We start from the raw sequence: 20,977 nt of genomic DNA on the forward strand, positions 1-20,977 counted from the left end.
GGGGAGATGTTTGATGTGATGACCTCCACACAGGCACCATCGCTCCACTGGTGAAGGCCCCTAACGTCAGCGAGGTCACTCCTGGTGGCGGCGAGGGTTTGAAGATGATGGTGACCATTTCCTGCGTGCTGGTAGGCATCGTGGTCATCTTCATCGGGCTGCTGGTCCTCAGGAGGAGGCGGCGTGAGCAGAGACTGAAGAGACTCCGAGGTGAGAGACGCCACCTGGATCCTACCGCTCAGTTCGTAAGAGTTGTGACCTTGTCTTCTTTCTCTAGATGCCAAGAGCCTGGCTGAGATGCTGATGAGGTGAGGTGCTTTTCAGACCATGCGGTCGCTCCCGGGGAACTGGACGAACCTGACTGTTTCTGTTTGTCGCAGTAAAAACACCCGTCCAGCTGAGCCCATCAATAAACAGCAGCAGACGCTGAGGATGCACATCGATATTCCGCGAGCTCAGCTGCTGATCGAGGAGCGAGACACCATGGAGACCGTTGGTGAGTGCTCATGGCCCAACTCAAGTTTGGTCCCGGGGACCTTGCTTGACCTCGGGTGTCTATCCCCTCCAGACGACAGGAGCACGGTGCTTCTGACCGACAATGACTTTGGGGAAACCCAGAAACAGAAGTCGTCCACGGTCACCCACACGGTCCACTACCAGTCCCTGTCCCAGGCCACCGGCCCGCTGGTGGACGTGTCTGATGCCAGACCAGGAACCAGTAAGTCCAGTACGGACTCTTTTCTTTTTCTTCACCGCATACACATTTTACCGTCTGTTTGCTTTGAGCTGAAGTGACAATTTAATGTGAGATAAATCATTTGTATCAGAGATTTTCACACAGCTTCAACTGTTGCAGTGCAACATTAATCGTAGACACTAAGGAATCATGTTAATGTGCAGTTGATGATGGGTTTGACCCTGAAATCATTATTTATTGAATGAAATTAAAAGTTTGCTGGAATCTCTGTGACTGTTGCTGTACCTGCTGGTCAATTCCTGCTCTCTTGTCAATCCCGTTCCTTACAGACCCGACCGCCCGCCGCACAGCCAAAGCCGGTCCAGCCGCTCGCAACCGTTACGCTAGCCAGTGGACCCTGAACCGTCCGCACCCTCCCGTCTCCTCCCACACCCTCAGCACCGACTGGCGGCTGCCCACGCCCAGAGTGGCCGGCTCGGTGGACAAGGAGAGCGACAGCTACAGCGTCAGTCCGTCTCAGGACACAGGTGAGCGCCCTCATCTGGCCGGGATGGCAACAGCGTTAAAACACACTAACCCTGCTGCCTCACTAACCCAGACCGCGCGCGGAGCAGCATGGTGTCAACGGAGAGCGCCTCCTCCACCTACGAGGAGCTGGCCCGCGCCTACGAGCACGCCAAGATGGAGGAGCAGCTGCGCCACGCCAAGTTCACCATCACCGAGTGCTTCATCTCCGACACTTCCTCCGAGCAGATGACGGCGGGGACCAACGACTACACCGACAGCCTCACCTCCAGCACGCCGTCCGAGTCAGGCATCTGCCGCTTCACTGCATCCCCGCCCAAACCTCAGGACGTCAGCCGGGTCATGACCATGGCGGTGCCCAAAGCCCACAGACCGGGTGAGGCTGGAGTTCTTAGGGCAGACCTCATCAGTGATGCCAGTCACTTGTTACTTACTGACGCGTTACTCTTATATCACAACCTTTTTCAGTAAAGAGTTATCTAACATGTTTCAAACAAGGTGATCAAATTAAAGTTATCTAAGTCACTGTGCGTTACTATTGTTGCCATTGTCTGTAAGCGAAATATCACCGTTCGCTTTCTACAACTGCGTCTTTGGGCATGACGTCATGTGCTGGACACACCAATCACGTTTTCAACAAGAGAGCAGTAAATAACAGAGGCGTGAGGAGAGAGAGATCCACATTTCTAGCTGATAAATCAGCCACTACTTTGAATTAGTGTCTATAGCTATAGATGACAGTATTAACCCTGCAGGGTCCACCAACGCGGAGAAGTCACCAAAAGAGAGAGTTAAAGAGAGCGAAATAAAGTAGCCTCGCAAATGTGTCGAAAGTGTGGACTCAAAAAACTATGTACCAGTTTTTTAAAATCCTCTTGATAGATCAAGTTAAACAACACTTATGATAGATTTTTAGACTTTTATAGATTATTTTTTGTTGCATTTTCTCACGAAAGTCAGAAATAAAATCATCCTTTGCTCGACGGAGCGTAGTGGTGAGTAATAACAGCCACTTAAATGCAACTACTGCCTCTAGGTGGCCAACAGGAGCACTGACACACTGAGACTTACACTTCTGCCTTGTAGTTAAAAAAAGCAAAAAAGTAAAATAATAAAAATAATGGGTCATTCCCTATATTTTATTATATAAATGACAATATATCACTTTGTTTTGTTTTTCATTCTTGTTGCTTTTTTGTGTGGTTTTCCCTCCAGTGAGTTAGAGTCAACGTAAAACATTGACTGTACATTCATATAACTGAGATTGCGCTGAAAAAATGACATGGAACATGGAAAAACACTGGACCCTCAAGAACCCCACCTCAAACTTGACATGAAACATATTGTTTAGGCAATGAGAGCTGTAGTCTGCTGTCAAATGTAACTTGACAAGTAACTTGTAATCTAACTTAGTTGCTTTTAAATTCAAGTAATCAGTAAAGTAACTAAGTTACTTTTTGAGGGAGTAATCAATAATCACTAGTTACTTTTTCAAGGTAACTGTGGCAACACTGGTTTTGAGTCACCGCTAATGTCCAAGCTAATGCTGAGCTGTTTCAGTCCCCTAACCTCTGACCTTTGTGCGTCCGCAGGAGGCGAGCTGGTTCACCTCCCGCCGTACCTGCGCATGGACTTCCTTCTAAACCGGGGCATGTCTTGCTCGGGCACGTCCAGAGGAACGGCCAGCAGCGAGCGGGCGGCCATGGGCCAGGCCTGCCTGGAGCCGCAGAAGAGCCGCTCGCTGAAGCGGCCCTCTCGCATGGCGCCCCCCACCCCCACAGAGGCCCCTCAGGCCAGCAGGGACCCGGCCGCCCAGTGGCAGCCCGGCTCGGCCGCCACGCTCCCACACAGAGAGGGCTCGGAGCTGGCCCAGGCCGCCAAGCTCAGCACCTCCCAGGAGTCCCTGCTGGACTCGCGAGGACATCTCAAACAGAGCAGCAACCCCTACGCAAAGTCCTACACGCTGGTATAACAGCAGGGGGCGCCGGGCGGACTGGAACTCACTAACACTGGACTTAACACTCAAGTGCAGTAAACTGACTCACCACGCAGTTCTGTATATACAACCCCCCCTCCCTCCCCCCGAGGGCGGGGCCACTTTTACTAATCGACTTTTAATTTATTTTAGAGGCTTCTTTCATCTCTTCTTTCTATTTCTTTTCTTTTTCACTCGAGAAAATCTTCACGCGACGGAAAGCAACTCCAGAACGGCGCGTTTGCCAAAACCAATTAACGAGGGAGCGTTATTTATTCTCTTCTTTGCGACGAGTCGGTGACTGTCAATTGTAGGTCATCAGCCGTCGAGCGGCGTTTTTAATAGAAACTCTTGGTTTCGGTGTTTCCGGAGCAGAGGGGCGTTTGGAGTTCTTGTTTTTTTTGTTGTTTTTTTTTTCCGATGGAATTTCCTCAAACATGGGACGACAGAAAATTGACACCGGTCCAAACTTTTCCGCTGCTCTCGAAAAAAAAAATTGTTACTTTTTTTGAAGAAAAAAAAAATCTATTTCCTATGGATGCATGGGGACTGACCAAGACAATGAGAATTTAGGACGCTGGCTGGACATCCCAGTCAACCATTTTGTCACTATGAAATGATCCAATGTGAAGATTTATTATTCTTATTACTATAAATATATATATAAAAAGAGAAATCACTTTTATTTGTGGATATTACAGGGAAGATTTGATTTGGTTAATAAAGTCCTTAGTCATGTTTGCACATATCTGGTTTGAATTAGGAAATGGAGTCTCTGTTGTGTCCCATTCTCTGATGGTGCAATATGGAAAAAAAAAGTCTATGAAAAAGTCTATGATGAGAACTATTGCTCTATTCTGTACTGTAATGATGACGTATGTAGTGAGTCCACTTACAGGGCGGGAGCCGAGCGCTCAGGCGGCCGCAGCTGCTGCGTCCGGCCGCTAAATGATGTGAGTCAGAGCCAGAGCGAGTGTTTGTGTCCAGATAAATCTCCCTACTCTCAGTGCACTAGGCGGAGTCTTCACGACTCTCTCTCTCTCTCTCCTCAGTAGATATATGTCGCCGCACCACGGCGACGCTCCTCTACAGGGAAAACAAATAAACGTGAGACAATCCAGCAGAGCCCCCACCCCCCACCCCGCCCCCCTCCTTCAAACCAAACATGTCTATGGGAAATATCTGAAAAAAAAATGTGCTAAGAAGCTGTTTTCTGTTCCTGTCTCGCCACCCCCCCGACCCCCCCACCCGGCCCCACTTCTGTTGTCTCTTTAGTTTCACCCAAAGGGAGAGTTTAATCCAAAATGCTGTGAGGTCATTTTGTCAGTTTCTATGATTAGTTCTTTGATTAACTGTCTTCATTATGATGATACATTTTAACTACAATTTAAAAAAAAAAAAAAAAAGAAATGTCACTTTTTATTTTTTAACACGCGTGTTCACCGCGGTGGCACGGGAATAAAGAGAAACTAACACCAAGTTACAATTTGATGAATAAAATGGCTGTTCCCCAAAGTGTCCTGCGAGGGTTTGACTGTGCGCCACTTTCCTCCGCCGCTGGAGGGCGCTGCAGCGTTGGAAAGGAGCCTCCTCTACCTGAACCTGAAGGTCATCCGCCTCACATCCTCCTGTGCCACGTCGGTTTCCTGGATCTCTTCCTTCTGCCTTTGCCCAGGTCTGACAGTGCTGTCCAGCAGGAGGCGCTGTTGAAATGAATTCACTACTTCGAAAAACCTTGCATTGTCGTGCGTCATCGCGAGATGTATTTATATCTCTATATCTCTCTTTTTTTTTTTTTTTTACCATAATACGACGAATATTGATTTAGCATTTTGGAATAACATTTAAAAATTACATTTTAAAATATTTACCGTCAAATAAAAAGGGGGGATCCAGCAGTTATTATTTTTATTTTATTAATTGGCTGCAAGCGCTGTTACACATTCTCACCACTGGAGGGAGCTGTGCACCGTAAAGCGGCTGAAATGGCACAGGAGTCGTCTATTCAATCACTTTTATATAGAGGTGGGATTCGATTAAAAATTTATGAATTAATCTCAGTTTAATTGTATGATAATATATGCTACAGGAAGCCACATTTTTGGTATATTAGTGTATCAAATGATGGAGCCATACATACATTTAAACAACAAAATATTGTTTATTTTGCATCAGTTTGACAATAGCACAATGCATCTTATTTAAACTAAAGCTCTTTTAATGTCTTGAAAATATTTGTATAAGAATTTCATTTTGATAAGAATTTCAAGTACATTCAGAGTAGTGGAAACTCTGGCCATTGTGTAGTGAAAAACCTCCCTGAACAAAAGCAAACAGATGCTTTTGTTTGCTTTTGTTCAGGGATTCCTCCATGTTTGTTGTTGTTGTTATCATCCCAGCTGCCACGTGTCTTGTGCATCAGTGTGATCAGTGGACCAGGAACTCCTGCACTTACAAAGGTTCCCTGTTGTCTGGAGAGCAAACTGTTACATTAAATTAATTTACATAAAATTAAAATGATTAAATGCTTAAATATTTTTGTAATTAATTAATCGTAATTAACTTGTAAGTCCCACCACTGCTTTTACACTAAGTTTTCTATTATTTCTAATAACTTTGTGTGCGCATTTACATTAAAATACTTTTAAGTTGCTGTTCTAGTGGATAGAAGCAAGAAGGAAGTCAGATTCTTATTCAACATATACTCAAATCTTAATGTTCATCTCCGTGACTATATATAAAAAAATAAAAAACACTCACCAGGGTGTGTTTCCTCCTTATTTTCCCACAGTTTTATTCACAACATACCATCTGTCCACGACAATGATCATCGGCACCACCGCAAAAACCAAGTTCCAGTGAAAGTCTTTATTCATTACTAAATATCAAGCAGTTAAACGTGTTAACTTGAAACCAACATGCTTCATCAGTGAGGTGAAGACCAGTGACACACACACACGCCTTCATGGCATCACACAGCAGCAGGGTTTTTAGGGAAATAAATACAAGACTGTGGACTTCTTCCTCGCTGACACCTGCTGAGAGTGACGTGCAGTTGTAGCTTCACATTCCCCTCCGTCAGACAAGTTTCCAAAATACACATCCGTGATGTGAGTGAGCAAAGTCATCGCTTCGTGTTGAACTATTCTTTCTTTTGTTTGTTGTTTAGAACTGTGAACACATCTGTTCATTTGCTCAGACACGTCCACGGCAAAAAAAAAAAAAAAAAAAACTTGACAAACCAAGTTGCTGGTTGAACATTTATGATGCAGAGATCCATGATAAATGACGTGTAACAGACAAAGCTGGAAACTAAAGGGCTGAGACTAGAGGAGAGAGCTGGAGACACACAGCTGTCAGCTCGACAGGCAGCGCACTGACCATGCAGTTTGACTGGCATGCAGGACCACGCCCAGTGGCCTCTACGACTTCAGGTCCTGCTTCTTCTTCTGGAATTTCCTGAACTGTGACTGGATCGCAACGGCCGCCTTCTCCGTCTCCGGGTCCTCCATGTCGATGTCGAAGTCCTGAGGGAGGTTGTTCTTCTTCTCATCTGAGATACACACACACACACACACACGGAGAGAGTCACAAGGTTTGAAGATGAAGGTTCACACTCATCATCACAGGAAAGGAAGATGGTTTCTCAAGCGTGTTCGCCATGCAGGAGGTGATCAGGTGCTTCATGCTGGTGTGACTTCAGTGTGTTCTCCGTGTCGCTGACTTACTCTTGGCTGGAGCCTTTTGCTGGACTGTTGGTCGTCCTTCAGTGAGGGGATGAAATGAAAGAGACACACTGTTTGGACACAGGCTCTGTTTGCTTGTCTTGTTTTTTTCCTGACATGGAACTGAGGCTGAAGGAAGTGCAGCTCAGAGCCAGGAGCCACATCACAGCCCCCCAGGTTTGGACCCACCACTGCAGCAAACGGACTCAATTCTGTCTTCCTCTTTTATCATGATGTTAGCCTGCTCCACCATAACCCATCCTGATCATCTCATCTGGTCCTCCTTCATCACATCCGTGAGCCTCCTTGGCTGTTTTGCTTCATACTTCTTCTGTCTTGTCACAGCCTCTACAGCAAGGCAGGTCTCATCACTGTCCAAGAATCCAGGGGGCGGTGTGTCATTCCCACATTCAGACATCGCCTTTTGCATTTATAGGCGCAAGACTCAGACTGAATTTCTGGTAGCAGTAGTAGCAGCGCCCCACAAGCAACATCATGATACATGTTTCATACCTGACATGTTGTTGCGCACACTGCACTGAAAACAGTAAAAACTCATGATTATTCATCCAAAAATGCCCCAGCGCCCCCTATTGAGCAACCGCCACTGCTACTCCTCTCTTGGGAAGTTTCCTGTTTTCTTCAACAAAAATTCTCCCAATCTTCATGAATATATTCATGTAATTCCCCTATTTTCCATATATATATATCTTTTCATTTCCATGTTTTCGCACCTCAGTTAAACGTATTAAGACACGTCATCGTGGCCCTGAACTCAAATGAAGTCACTGACAATAGACCCATTCTCAGGCGAGCTGTACTCTGCATTCATGTCATCACTGTACTGAACCTCTACAGAGAGTAAAAAACCTCCAGGAGAGACTTTAATTCAGCACCACAGACAGTGATCGGCCTTGTCAGGAGCCAGTTCAGGAAAAACCCACTCCTTTCCTTCACGCAGCTTCAGTCACAACCTTTTTTCTCTCACACACTACACTTTTTCAGCTCTCATAACAACAACCAGCACGAGTATCCATGAGTTACTTTCCATTTCATTGGTAGCGCAGACTAATCTACGCACATTTCTGTTTCTTTCATAACTGTTTCCAACATTTCTGACAAGAAACTCTTTCAAAAGTCTCTCCCTCGCCTCCCTTCCCAGTGACTCACGCTGCCTCACCTGAGCTCAGAAGATGTGAAGAGTTGTCTCAGAATGAGAACAAAGTTTTTGTTCAGTTCTTTCTTTTTTTCCGGGATGGCACCAATTATGCCTTTCAAAGACTCCTGCCAACTCCTCTCTTTCTCGCAGCAGGGATTTGAATGACACCATCTCGTGGCCCAGTTTGCAAAGGAGATCTTGTTATTCCTTCCTGCTGCTAAAAACAACTGCTGTCGTCAGCATAAGTAGTTGGCTCTGACGCGTTCACAGCGTCGTGACACACATTGATACACCATTCGGGGACTTGATCATGATGTCATTGATAATCTTACTGTATGGATTTGTGTGAATGGATGAGGGGCTTTACCTTGTCCAGCAGACGGTTTGCTGTTTCCAGTCGTCGCTCCAGATGCTTGTCTCTGCAACGAAAATGAGAATGACTGAGAAGATGTGCGTCAAAATGGGCAACACACCAGAGGCGTCATGATCCTTGTTCTATGAGCAGATAGTGGAGAGGCAGGATATTGCCGTACTCTGACCTCCAATCTTTGTGTGTGTGTGTGTGTGTACCTCTCACACCCCTAACCATCCAAAACAAATGGCTAACCTCAACCAAGACTCAAATAAAACAAATAATGACCTTGCAGTTTTAATCCTGAAATTGAGTTGTTTTTTTTTCACAGCGATGTGTGAATCAAATGATGTCATGGTGTGTATCATATCATGAGGTTTCGGAAAATCCGAATCTGCATCTTCTACATAGAATTGTAAGATATATGGGTGATTGAAATGAAATATATTCACTAAAAAGAAACCCTTAAATCTCTCGGGTGGCTGGAGCCGTCTCTGTCGAGGACCTGTAACTGATCCAGAGCTCCCCCCCTCCTCCCCACTCGGCTGGAACAAGCAGCAGATTCAACTGAATCAAATTAGTCTTTTGGCAGCCCGATCATTTTTGCATCACGGCCAATAAGAAGGTTCCTGCCCGAGATGAATCTGTCATCTATACAATCACTCACTGGGAATTTGATTTAGGGCACTCAGAAATTCACACATCCATCTTCCCTTCATCCCCCTCTCTCTCTCTCCTTCTATCTGCCGGATCTATCTGTGACATCAAATGTCAGTGTTTTGATGTATGTGAGTCACCCAGCAAACAAAGATGGAGCTCATCTTCTGTGATGATGTGCACCAGATCAGAGGACAACTGTCTACATGCAGGAATGGAAGCGTCCACCTGCTGGACTCTGCTCTGCTGCAGAGCCGCACAGAGAGGTGCTGAGCATCGCAGATGTCCAGCCACAGATGCGCTCAGAACAGTCAGTGAAGGCGCCTTGCACGCCGAGGAATCAAGACAAATGCACTCGGACAAGGATCATATCCAGCTGCAGCTCACGTCTCAAGTTTCCCTTTGACTTTCTCCAATCCGTTCACTGTGTCTCATCACCGCTCCTGCTGCAGCAGTTTAGCTTCATGGAGCAGACGGACCGTAGATAGGAGTGAAGCTAATGCAGCTTGAGCATTGGGCTCGTTCAGGTTCTTAAAAAGTCCCCACCCTCAGGCTGGACTTATAAAAATCTCCTGCTCAGGCAGGGAGGGTGAGCTTTAGCGCCAGAAGTGGCAGAGATAAAATCATAATTTAGGGTTGAGCTATTTTTGTAGCTAGAATTGTAGCAGGATCAGGAGGGAGGGTGAGATCCTGATATCCAGATTTGGTCCCAGACCGCAGTTCATCTGCCGGTGTTCAGAAGCTGGAGATGTGGGGTTTATCTATTCAGGTGTGGGCATTATTACATAAGAGCTTCCGTCCTGAGGGAACTAACATGAGCAGATGTGGTTCAGGATTTGGACCCTGTGACCTCCTGACTCTCTGCTGTGCATTCCTGAGGGAAGCTCCTGGAATAAACCAAGACACCACTCTGGCGGAGCAGGTCCTCAGACAGGTCTCGCACCTTCACTGTCTTCTCATTAGAAGCGGGAGCTGATCCACCCATCTTCCTGAAGACCAGCACATCCTGTGGTGTTGAGGGGCCACATGTTAACCAGGTGATTCAGATTCAGCTGCTGTGTTGGGTTTGTGCTCACAGTGTTGCTGGGATCATTAGTGCTGCTCATGTTTTCAGGGTCATTGGGTGGTTCCTCTCCATTCTCTGTCTCTACACTGCTGCACCTCACGCCACCATCCCGCAATTCTGTTCCTCAATGTACATAATACTCACAAGAATTAGATAAACTACATGGAACTATACATAGACCAGACTAAACCACAGAGTTGTAACTTCACCAGACTGATGCGGGCGCCATGGTACAATCTCAGCCAGATCAGGACTTCACCTCAGCCAGTTGGGCAGTTAACAACTGGAGCTCCCGCCTTTGACCAAGACAAGGACCCAGCTCAAATCCCCTGGACACTGGATGACCGTGATTTACAAGGGCAGAACCTCTCTCTGCACTGCTTCCTGCGTGAACCAGTAGCAGCTGAGAACCAAGGTTGGTAACAAAAGTGTGTACCTACCTACCTCTAGTCTCCATACTATTGTAGCACAGTAAATGAGAACGCAAGGTTGCTAGTTCACATCTTGCTAAACGCATTTCACCATTCCTTTACTTATAATAATGAACACACATAAAAAAAAAACAATTGTTTACATGAACATAAAGCTCTTAAAACTCTGGCTTCTGGGTATTACGTCGACTATCAGAACCAATACTTCTTTTAAAGAGCGCTGGTGCGGCTCATTTTGCTCCAAGGGAACTTTTCTCATGCAGGGAAATGGACTGGTGATTGAGGGGGGTGTTGTCGATGTTTGCCACCTTCTTATTACACTCCGCAATTTTCTGTATTTTGAAAAAAAGGTGTACAATCTAATGAGTGGTCTGTTTGTAGCTAAAATGATGAGCATTCCAAATATTTTGGGAGCCATCTGCGTGTGGCACAGAGTCCAGAGTGAGTCCACTGCTTCTCAGGTTCTCAGATTAAATCTTGCCAGGTGTTGGTGTGGACATAGAGGGAATTTGTTAAATAAATAAATCATCCTCCCACTGTCTGAAGGGCTATTTTTGGGTCTTGTAGCAGCTCGTTCCCCCCAGAGAGATACCATGCTGCACTCAGGATCTATTAACAATTTAACTAAGAGACAGCAGAAGTGGGTCAGCGGCGGCTCATCCCAGCATCATTACTACTCTACACTGGAATAAGGGACCAGTGTGGGTGAGAGACAACAGAACTCAGAGTTGGAAGCCACTATGATGTCAGACACGGAGGATACTTCAAACGTTTTTAATGTTCAGACCAAAAATATTTCCATCTGTGAATGTGCTACCATTACTTTAATAAATGTTCCTTCGACTGGTGCTATATTTTGGTTGTAATGGTATTTGGGCACCGGCAAGGTGATGAAATATGATTCAGAGAGGAACCATAAACAAGAAGTCGCCACCTCGGATGAGAATGTTTGTGAATAAATCCTGAGTTACCTTCGATCTGGTATTATTTAACTCAAGGTAATTCAGCTAGCAGAGCTTGAAAGTACTGTAGAGGAACCTGACATAGGAGTCATGTATCCTCTCTTGTGTGTAAAATAATGATGCTCTGATAGAAAAAAAAATAAAGGGTCCCTATGCTATTATCAACCACTAAAGTCATGAGTCCACTATGTGGTCAGCAAATGAAGCACAAACTCAGAATTTAGTAAAACTAACAGATGCCCAGCAGTGCCATTACTTAAACACCTAATTGAATACAGCTACATCTTTGTTGCTGTTGCTAAATGATTGTATTTGCCAGTGAAGACATGGACTGGACTCTCAGCACTATAAAGAGACTTGGAACCAGGCTTTTAACTAGAGGGCGTCTAAACTGCAAAACATGAAAAATGGACGCCCTCCACCACTCAAAACCGGACACTGGATAATGTTCAACTCGTAGTGTCATCTCACTAAATTGTGTTTCTGCCCAGTAACTTTGCAGAATATGATCCAAATTCGCAGATTCGAACCTTTTCGCAACCGTATTTTGGCCATCGCAGTCGCCATATTTGTTTACCACCATAATCTCGTGAGTCGCAACACTCGCGGCATGGAAGCACACTGCTATTGACGGGATGTCAAGTGCAGATCAGTTCCAAACTTTAAACAATCGTTCACAAAACTAACTCATTGCTTTCCAATCTGAGGAATATTTGGATCTCCCCAAGTAAAACAATTGACCAGGGGACCCCTGCTTCTCAATGTGGCAACAGTTACTGAGTTCATGTCTGTTAACGTTTGTTATTTGACTCAGATGCTTGTTTATTTGTTCTTTATAAAGTTATTTTGGAACAAATAGACAGTTTGGTTTTTTCACAAAGCAAGTTGTTAGGATGTGGGATTAGGGGCGGGGTTATGAGTTGGAGGCGGGGATTTTGTGTGCCCTGTTTCCTAGCTAAAAGCCTGCTTGTAACTTGTGTTACTGCTTGTAACTCATCTTCATCCTTAGAAGTATAAAACCCTTCATTGAGAACCCAGGTTAAGAGGTTTAGTGCAACCCCTGGCAGCAGATGCCAGATTTGTTCCCACTGCCTGTCGCTCGCTGGTCATTATCTTGGTGTGTAATCTCAATATGTTGTGTCGACCTAAGCACTCCCTGATGTTGGGCATTAAAGCGAGGATTAACCCCTCCTCAACACCCCGTCCACAGTGTAAGGTTATGGCGAACGCGAGTCCTAATTCTGGCTCACTCTTTAGATGATTTACAGATTACGCCAGCCTTTGTTTAAGGACAGATTAAGGTCAGTTTGTGTAACAATTAAGAAGAATCACAGATTAAAATGTGTCTATACAAGGGTCACCAGATAAGATCATCCCCAACCAACCAAAGAATGTCGGGGCGCTCGGCCTCTTCACCACCTATATCGATCTGAAGTCAGCGGGAAAAAAAAACAGTTTCATAAAATCCCTTCCATACACTCGATTTCAACAGGGGCTTTTCAACACTGATCAGCAACTTTTAATGCTCTTTGCTCATTCATTTAATAAAAAGCCTCCGCTCCACTTTGGATGATGAAACCAGTGGCTTTGCCAAGCGGTGGTGTGTGCGCCGCGGAGCCCAGCGTGGAGACCACTTAGCTGCCAATGCATTGATGGCAAGACAGCTTGACTCAGAGTCAGAGCCATATTACGTTCATTTCATTCTGCACCAGCGTTGATAAATATTCCTGCCATCGCAAGACGGACTGTCAGACCCAACAAGTGGAATGTCAAGCAGCACTTAAGAACAGCAAGCTGTAATTACATTAACGCATAATTACAGAGCTATTAATGCCAAATCTTCTACCTCGCTCTGGACTCGGTGTTGGCGTGTCAAACTGTAGCCGGAGTCGACCACTAAAAGCTTTTGCATGTCACTCTTAGCAAAAGTAACATTGAGATCAGTAAAACACCATGAACTCTTGAGCGTACCGCTCTTATTTTAGGTCCATATGCCCAAGTACTAAAGGTTTAAAGTGGTTTAAAGTTTGTTTCCCATTCAGCAAGTTTTTTTTTCATCCATAATTTGGTATCTCCTATTATTCCTCCTAATAAATTCAGTCTCTTTTGCTCTATAAACTGGTCGAGACCAGTTTTTTGTTGGCCCCATGGACTCACCCGCCGCTCATGTAGAGAACACGGTCAGGTCAGGGTGAAACAGGACTGACTCCAGCTTTGCCAAGCAAAAGATGACAATAGCTGTCGCTCAGATTACAGCTAGTAAATAAAAACAGGTGCTTGACAAGATGAAATGAAGCTGATGGAGGAAGATTGCTGTCCTCAGACGTGAGGTGGTACTACAAAAGTTCCATAGGTGTTAAGCGTATATACATTCATTTACGTTAATGCTTACGTTAACAAATATAAGTCAATTTAAGAAGGAAAATAGATCTTGTTCAATCAAGAGCCGCAGCGGTCTATAAGCCGCAGGTGCAATGGTGCTGTCTGCACTGTAGAAAGGTCAGTGGTGCACCCAGCTTAAAAATGAATCATGAACTCCTCACATCTTTTATTGACATATAAGCACTCGAAACACGCTGTTTTTGCCCACGCGTCTGAGGTTCCGACACCACCGTCGGTCTCAGTTGCTTTAAGGTCAATAAATCGGTTTCATGTGATGGCTCAGGCTCAATATTTTGGCAGCACAACGCTCTTCAGCCTGTAAAAATCGATATATTAGCTGTGTCATTGTATAAGCTGCAGGGTTCAGACCACGATAAAAAAGTAGCAGCTTATAGTCTGGAAATTACTGTATTGGCTTGCAGTTTCTTGAATAACCATGAAATCATAAAGACTCTCTTGACTGGTTGCGTGCTGATGATGATGATGATCAACATCATCATCATCATCATCATCATCATTATTTACTACTCATAACAACAGACCATCCCAACAAATCAAACGAGATTTGTTTCATGTAAAATGCTTTATCACTATAAAGGCGTATATGTCTCTCTAGAGTTTTCTTTACTGAAGGAATAAGCAGGGTCTGTACGCCGATATTGCTGTTCTTTTAGTCGACCTGAAGGTAATTGTGATTCATAATAACAGCATAAACATTAAAAACATTATTAAGATATTGTAGCATGACGCTCATGTTTCACTTGAAAAGACGAATGCCATCTTTGTCAGTTGTTCGAACGTTACATCGCCACCCACAGACCTGGCATGTGTGCTACATCCGTGCCCCGGACCCCACTTCTCAAGAGTAGAGTGGGGACTCTTCAAACTCAAAGAACCCAAACTGCATCAGTTTAAAAAAAAGAGGGCTTTTCCATTATTAATAATTTAAATTTGCTCAAATAAAAGCTGCTGCTGCTGCTTTAACAATTCGGTCAACGATGTCTTCGGAGCATTAAAAATGTATACATCGGTTATATAAATCCACGAACAGCAAAGGTGGCATAACAAACCACTTAAAAAATGTACTCATCTACACAAAGTGGCTTCACACCACACGGGAAGACAAGAACAGAGCTGGATCAGAAACCGTCACTCCCATCTTCAGGTAAACTGCCTTATTCCCTTTACTACACATGTGCCTACTTGTGAAGGAAGGGATCATAGCCATAAATAATAAAGCTTAGTCACAGGAGAGTAAATTATTTAGAAAATCCTCAAACAACACTCCGACTGTTCTGTCTTCTCTTCTCAGTGTGATCTACAGCTCCCTGGCAGAACAGGCCATATACAAGTGTACATATAACAGCTAGTCTACTCTTCGCAAAGATGTTACAGAGCTGAAGTTTCCCAGTTCTCAAGCCTGGAGAGGCAGCCTTCACTGTGTGCTGAGTTACTGCAACACAAACATCGTACCGCACGATGGTTTTGCCAGTTTAGCCGTTATGAGGTGATAATGATCATCTCTGAAATGAGCCATCACGGAAATAAACTGCTAATGGTCCAGAGAAGATCCAATAGAAAAAGTAGAGCTGAGTCATCTTGCCAGTGCAGACGTTTGCCAACCCTCCAGTGAGTGCTATTATTAAAGCCAAGCGCAACAACCTGAGGCTTCTGCTGAGGGGGATGAGTCTCCAGTTGTGGGTATTTCTATTTTCATGCTGACATCTTAGATTCAGTTGAGTCATAAGTTTCATCACAAAATTGCAGGCTTCCCATCTTTCTTACACAGGTGCTGCTGAGGGATAGCAAGACATTGCAGGGCCATGAGTCACGGAAAACTCAAACATGTGTGGGTGATAGAACACCTGTACGTTCATATGAAGGTCAGAGGAGCATCGGTAGAAATTGCCTTAACGTAAACGTTCAAATGCCAGAACAGTGTCTGGTTACTGTTTAAGGTTTGTGTGTTTGAAAAGCTTGGAATATGCAACTGGAGGTTAGCAAGAAAAGGTTGTGATTTCTTGTAGTGAAACCAGTTTAAAATACTTTGGTGTGATTTGTTATTATCCTCATGTTGAGATTTAAACATCTAATCTTGATGTTTAAAAATGCCACCGAAAAAAGTAACATAGTAGAAGTAACGGCCTGAATGCTTTGGCTTTATTAAAACGCTTTTAGCGGCATAAATAAAAGACCAAACTTTCACCTGTGGTCATGAGCTTTGGGACATCACGGAAAGAATAAGATCCTGAATATAAGCGGCTGAAATGACTGACAGGTGGCAGGATATAAGTTGAGGAGTTCTGTCACTCAGAGTAGAGCCACTGTTTGTTCGTGTGAAAGGATGAGGTGGTTTGGGCAACCTATGAGGATGCACTCTGGGCGCCTCCCTTTGGAGGTGTTTCAGAAACAGAGGAAAGGTTATATCTCTTCACTGGCCAGGGAGCATCAAGGGATCTTCCCTCTGTTGAAGCTGCTGCCCCAATGACGCAGCAATGGATAAGGATGGAGGATGGAAATAAAAGCGCAACAAGGCAAAAATATTGAAAATCATAATAAAAATACTAGGCTGCATGATGGTTAACCATCCCAAGTAGTTACTTGAACTCTCAGTCAGAGGTGGTTTTGTAACCTCAGGCTATGTGCCTGTCCAGTTCAGTTATCAGACATGCTTGTCTGACTTGGATCAGATCAGTGATCAACACATGAAGAATTTTCCACAGCGTGGCTGCCTTACCAAAAACCGCTCCCTGCTTTTAGTATAAGCTTGGAAAACTTCACAACAACGCCAATATATGTTGACCTTTATTTAAATATTAACACAACACACAGCGCAGACAACTTAACCACAAAATAAAACGGTCAGTGGCGTTAGGAACTGTAGTACGAGAGATGTGTCCGTGTCTACACGCACTGTATATATAAACTCAAAGTTTGAGACAGACCCCAGTAATGCATAGGACAGATCTCAAAACGGTTGAGCTCATGAAGCATAATGTAGTGACAGAATTCAGTTGAACATATGTAATAGAATAAAAACATTTTCCCATCATGATTTTCTATCACCTTAAAGGTAGAACTGGTCTGGATTATGCATTGCTACATGACACATCCCCAGCACCAAAGAAAGCACTTGATAGTTAACACAACACCGTCTTAATGTTTTTGTTGGTCATTCAACTACATACATGTATCTTCATACTACAACCTTGAACAAATTGATACCATTAACTTCACAGGAAGAGCTGTAGTGATGCACTCCAGAGGAAAAGAAAAACAAATGTGGCAGCAGTAGCAGTGAACACACGTAGACTGACATGAGAACTTGGTAGAAGAACAATAGAGCGTAAAGATAGATTTTTCTTTTATTGAATTATTCATCATGAGCAACGTCCCTGTGGCCTCAGCTCAGGCATGTGAATCCATCACTGACATGCGAAGCAACTGGATTTTCTGAGCAGTAGTTTCATAATATCTTATTTATAAGAGGAGAACTTTGCCCTGAACGCGCCAAACAGAAGGAACCAAGAGACAACGCTAAGTGCACCGTCTGCAGTAAGATTAATCATGGCAGCTCAGAATGAAAAAGGCTCATCATGAGGCATCTGTTCAATACGCTGTTTAATTTTGGAAGGTCTCTGCAGGTTTGCTCAGAGGTTTTAGAACGCCTGTGCAAAGAAGGAAGATCCAGCTTCATCCTTTTCCACAGAAATGAAAGCAGCATTATCTGCCTTCAGAGCACTGCGTTTTGTCAGCCTGCTCCCATGGGGCATCCAAAACAGGTCTTAGTGGAGCTTCAGCTTTTTCTTCAACAGCGGAAACGCTTCATTTCTCTGGGTTAGCAGGGAGCTTTGAATAATTCAATATCTTTACGATGTGCACTTTGCCAGAGATCACGCTTTAAAAAGGAGAAGGGTCCCTTTTGAATCTTCATGCCGTGGCATCGAATTCATCATTATCTGCAGTGAATCCTGTGATTTATTGCAGTCCTTCTTCCTTCGCCCTCATCCATCGATAACAAAACAATCCCAAATGAACCCTATAATACGCACAATCTACACAGCAACTTCAAAGTCTGTCTCATGTTGCAACTGTTAAATAACACATGGAAACCAATCTTTCAAATGGTATCACAGGCTTCTGCAAGATACACAAAATGGTCCATTCTCACATGTGAAATTCCTATGTTAGGAATAGTTCATATTAACTTTGACTACATAAAGTTCTGACTTGATAATGTGCTCCTTGTTAATTCGTATTGAAATGAAACTAACAGTAAAGATGACATAGTGTCCATAGGTCATTATATTTACACTGACATGTTGAATTAAATATGAAATATTTATCTTAAAAGACATCCAATTTGAAATCAAAATAAATTGGGGAAAATACCTTCTTAAAGAGTGCTTTAATGATTAATAGAATAATAATATAAAATGCAACAAAATATCAAATCGGGATATAGATTTTTTTTAATCGAGAGTCTTTTTCTTCCGAACTTTTGGCTCGACTGCGCCACACAATGGTCACAGTATATAACGTGGCCCCACCACAGACGTATGGAATAAGCAGAGGAAAATGAAAATACAAAAGTTTATTGGCATTACAATGTTACGACAAATAAAGAAGCACTGGTTTGCTCTGTGTCATGTTCAACTGTTAGATGTAGTCTGGTTATAATTCTACGTTTTTCTTTTTTTTTTTTAATGTAAGGCACTTTGTGTCCTGAATGTTAAAAGTCCTATATAAAGTACAATAACGAGCATTATAAAGTTGATCAATGAAGCTGAACTTGAAAGTGACGTTTGTTTATCTATAGGGTGCGTCAATGCTTGGAGAGTGTTTGTATCCAAATACAAGTTCATAACAAGAAGCCGACCATTTACCGGTTTCTAATATCAAAATAAGATGTGTCAACTTTCACATACTGTACGTTTGACTTGTAACTTGTAGACGGAACACTGGGACTGAGATATATATCTCACTCAGCCACCTCTAGAATCCAGGGTTTCTCGTCGACACCTTCCGTCAAAACACAAAGGTTTTCGCGTTTTACACGCTGTTAGCTCACTATGATCCATTCTGTTCCTTTAGTTCTAATAGAATGGATTTTTTTATGAGGTTAAAATGTTATTCTCAACAATAATGATAAGGTCCGCCGCCATAATTCTTCATTCTCCCGCGGCTAAAGTTGAGAAGTGGCCACTTACCTCGCTCATGGCAGCGGTTTTAATCTCGGCGTGTGACTGACGGACGCTCTGACCACGGTGCGCAGCTGGGGCCGCGCTCGCTCGCGTCGCCCGGCTTTATACGAGAGAACGCCCCGCTCCCGCAACCACACCCCCTGGCTCGGATACCAGCGAGGAGCAGCCTCCCTGTGTGGACCATCCTCTTCTCCAGAGAGACTTACGCAACTTCATGTTTTGTATTGAGAGTCTATTAAACTGGAACATGCAGACATTAAGATCTAACCGTCTATGTTTGGTTTCTGGCCGCGTCTTGTGGCGCCTCATTTCACCAGGACAAAAGTGCGGCTCGGGCGCCACATGCGGTCTTTTCATGCAGCCCTCTTGCATCACACCGTCAAACTGATCATGTGTAAATATTACTGACAAATAGCTGCCAATCATATTCTCCACCCTTCACTCCATTATTAGTTCAACTCAAAATATAACTTGTTAAAGTTATTGGTTTGATCCTCTTTGGATTTGTCATTTCGCTTCCTGTACCTCAAAATAAATTGAAAGAAAAACATTTTCTGAATGAAGTGTCTCTATATCGTTCATACTCGAGCTTAGTTGTCTAACTATTTCTATTGAGAATCTTGTGGAATACATTTATGAAATGAAAAAAGACACCCTCCAGAAAAAATGTATCTATTTCTTTTTAATGACACAACATAATTTCATCTTAATAAACCAGTTTACAGTCATACTGCATTTTTTTTATGGAATAATGAGTCAGGATGTTTACACAGAGCGTCACTCAGCAGAACTCCGGACCTCTGAGCTGTATTCTAGTCCGGTGACTCACAACCCCACCATCATTGCCGATGTCACAAGAGATGAAACATATCTACATGTGTGTTTTCACACCAGTTCCAGAGATATATACCGTTCGACAGGTTCCATTGGATCTGCTCTCTCTCACACCGGAGCAGGGATTGATGCAGACCTCCCTCCTCCTGTGTGTACTGTAATCAGCTCTGGAAAACTCTAAATCAGCCACATTTTAATCTCTGGGCTTCAGCATGCAGAGAGATGGTCCCTGTGGGTCTGTGCTGCGGAGCAAATGGATCACTCGCCAACCTCAATGTTGATTTATCTAAACTGCCAGAAGACAGAGAATCTCATGAACTCCTTGCATCAGAGCAAAAGTAGTGCAGGAAAAGAAGTTATTCCTACACAGCATGGAAAATGGAGTATGTTAGAATGAGTGTTGTGATATTAAAGACTGGTAAAAGCCCTTCTGGACCGCTGCACCACTGTTTCAGCCAGGAAAACTAAATAGAGGCGGTGAAATGGAAGAGCCCTGGACTTCGCAAACATAAATCACGGATTTATATCATGGCGCAAATCACTGCTCAGCCACTCAGGTGGCAGCGCTCTGCATTTATGCACCCAGGAGTGCTGAAGGCAACTTGCTGAGGTTGAAACCAAGAGAAGGGATTTAAGAGACTTTAAATGTGGCTTGGTTGTTTGACCTCAGAAACTGCTAACCTACTGGGATTTTCACTCGCAACCATCCCAAGGGATCAGAGGTGAGGGAAGCGCGGGGGGCCCCCTGACCTCTTGAGGTAAACCACAAGAGAAATTATACTTTATACATAATTCATTCCTATTGGACTTCTATGACTTCTATTTATGTCTTTATTTCCTTTATTCCCGACATTGTGCATCAATTGCTCTTCATATTAATAGTCATATTAAAATGTATGTCTTTCAATGAGTTATGCTCATTTTATCTGTATTTATTGTCCCTCAAAAAAAATATATATACAGAATAAACATATCGTATTTAGCCATATACATGTTTCCAAGACCATG

General features: G+C 43.8%; 2 protein-coding genes across 7 annotated transcripts in view; one reads left to right on the forward strand and one right to left on the reverse strand.

Moving 5' to 3' along the window:
• dscama (Down syndrome cell adhesion molecule a) overlaps window positions 1-5,396 on the forward strand; it is a 62,542-nt gene extending 57,146 nt beyond the window's left edge. The window contains exons 27-33 of one of the 3 annotated variants that reach the window (XM_053846198.1): window positions 34-210; window positions 278-308; window positions 381-496; window positions 569-718; window positions 1,027-1,224; window positions 1,296-1,598; window positions 2,815-5,393. In XM_053846198.1, the coding sequence (XP_053702173.1) occupies window positions 34-210; window positions 278-308; window positions 381-496; window positions 569-718; window positions 1,027-1,224; window positions 1,296-1,598; window positions 2,815-3,194 (1,355 nt within the window). In that variant the 3' untranslated portion in view covers window positions 3,195-5,393. Of the gene's footprint in view, window positions 1-33; window positions 211-277; window positions 309-380; window positions 728-1,026; window positions 1,225-1,295; window positions 1,599-2,814 lie in introns of all 3 variants that reach the window. The other 2 variants (XM_053846197.1, XM_053846196.1) reach the window with 2 other exon arrangements.
• Window positions 5,397-5,505: 109 nt separating this feature from the next.
• On the reverse strand, window positions 5,506-19,219 carry pcp4a (Purkinje cell protein 4a). Of its 4 annotated transcripts, none has more exons than XM_053846203.1 (4): window positions 19,142-19,219; window positions 8,449-8,500; window positions 6,926-6,961; window positions 5,514-6,750 (listed from the first exon to the last, which is right to left on the reverse strand). In XM_053846203.1, exons 1-4 carry the CDS (start codon window positions 19,148-19,150, stop codon window positions 6,620-6,622), a joined length of 228 nt encoding a protein of 75 aa, XP_053702178.1. In that variant the 5' UTR covers window positions 19,151-19,219; the 3' UTR covers window positions 5,514-6,619. The 4 variants fall into 4 exon arrangements, with proteins under 4 accessions (XP_053702180.1, XP_053702179.1, XP_053702178.1 ...); XM_053846202.1 differs by having other exon boundaries at window positions 5,515-6,750; window positions 8,449-8,506; window positions 19,142-19,198; XM_053846205.1 differs by lacking the exon at window positions 6,926-6,961 and having other exon boundaries at window positions 5,506-6,750; window positions 19,142-19,195.
• Window positions 19,220-20,977: the final 1,758 nt, after the last annotated feature.

The sequence above is a fragment of the Synchiropus splendidus genome, chromosome 17 (genome assembly GCF_027744825.2).
Source record: "Synchiropus splendidus isolate RoL2022-P1 chromosome 17, RoL_Sspl_1.0, whole genome shotgun sequence".
NCBI classification, from domain to species: Eukaryota; Metazoa; Chordata; class Actinopteri; order Syngnathiformes; family Callionymidae; genus Synchiropus; species Synchiropus splendidus.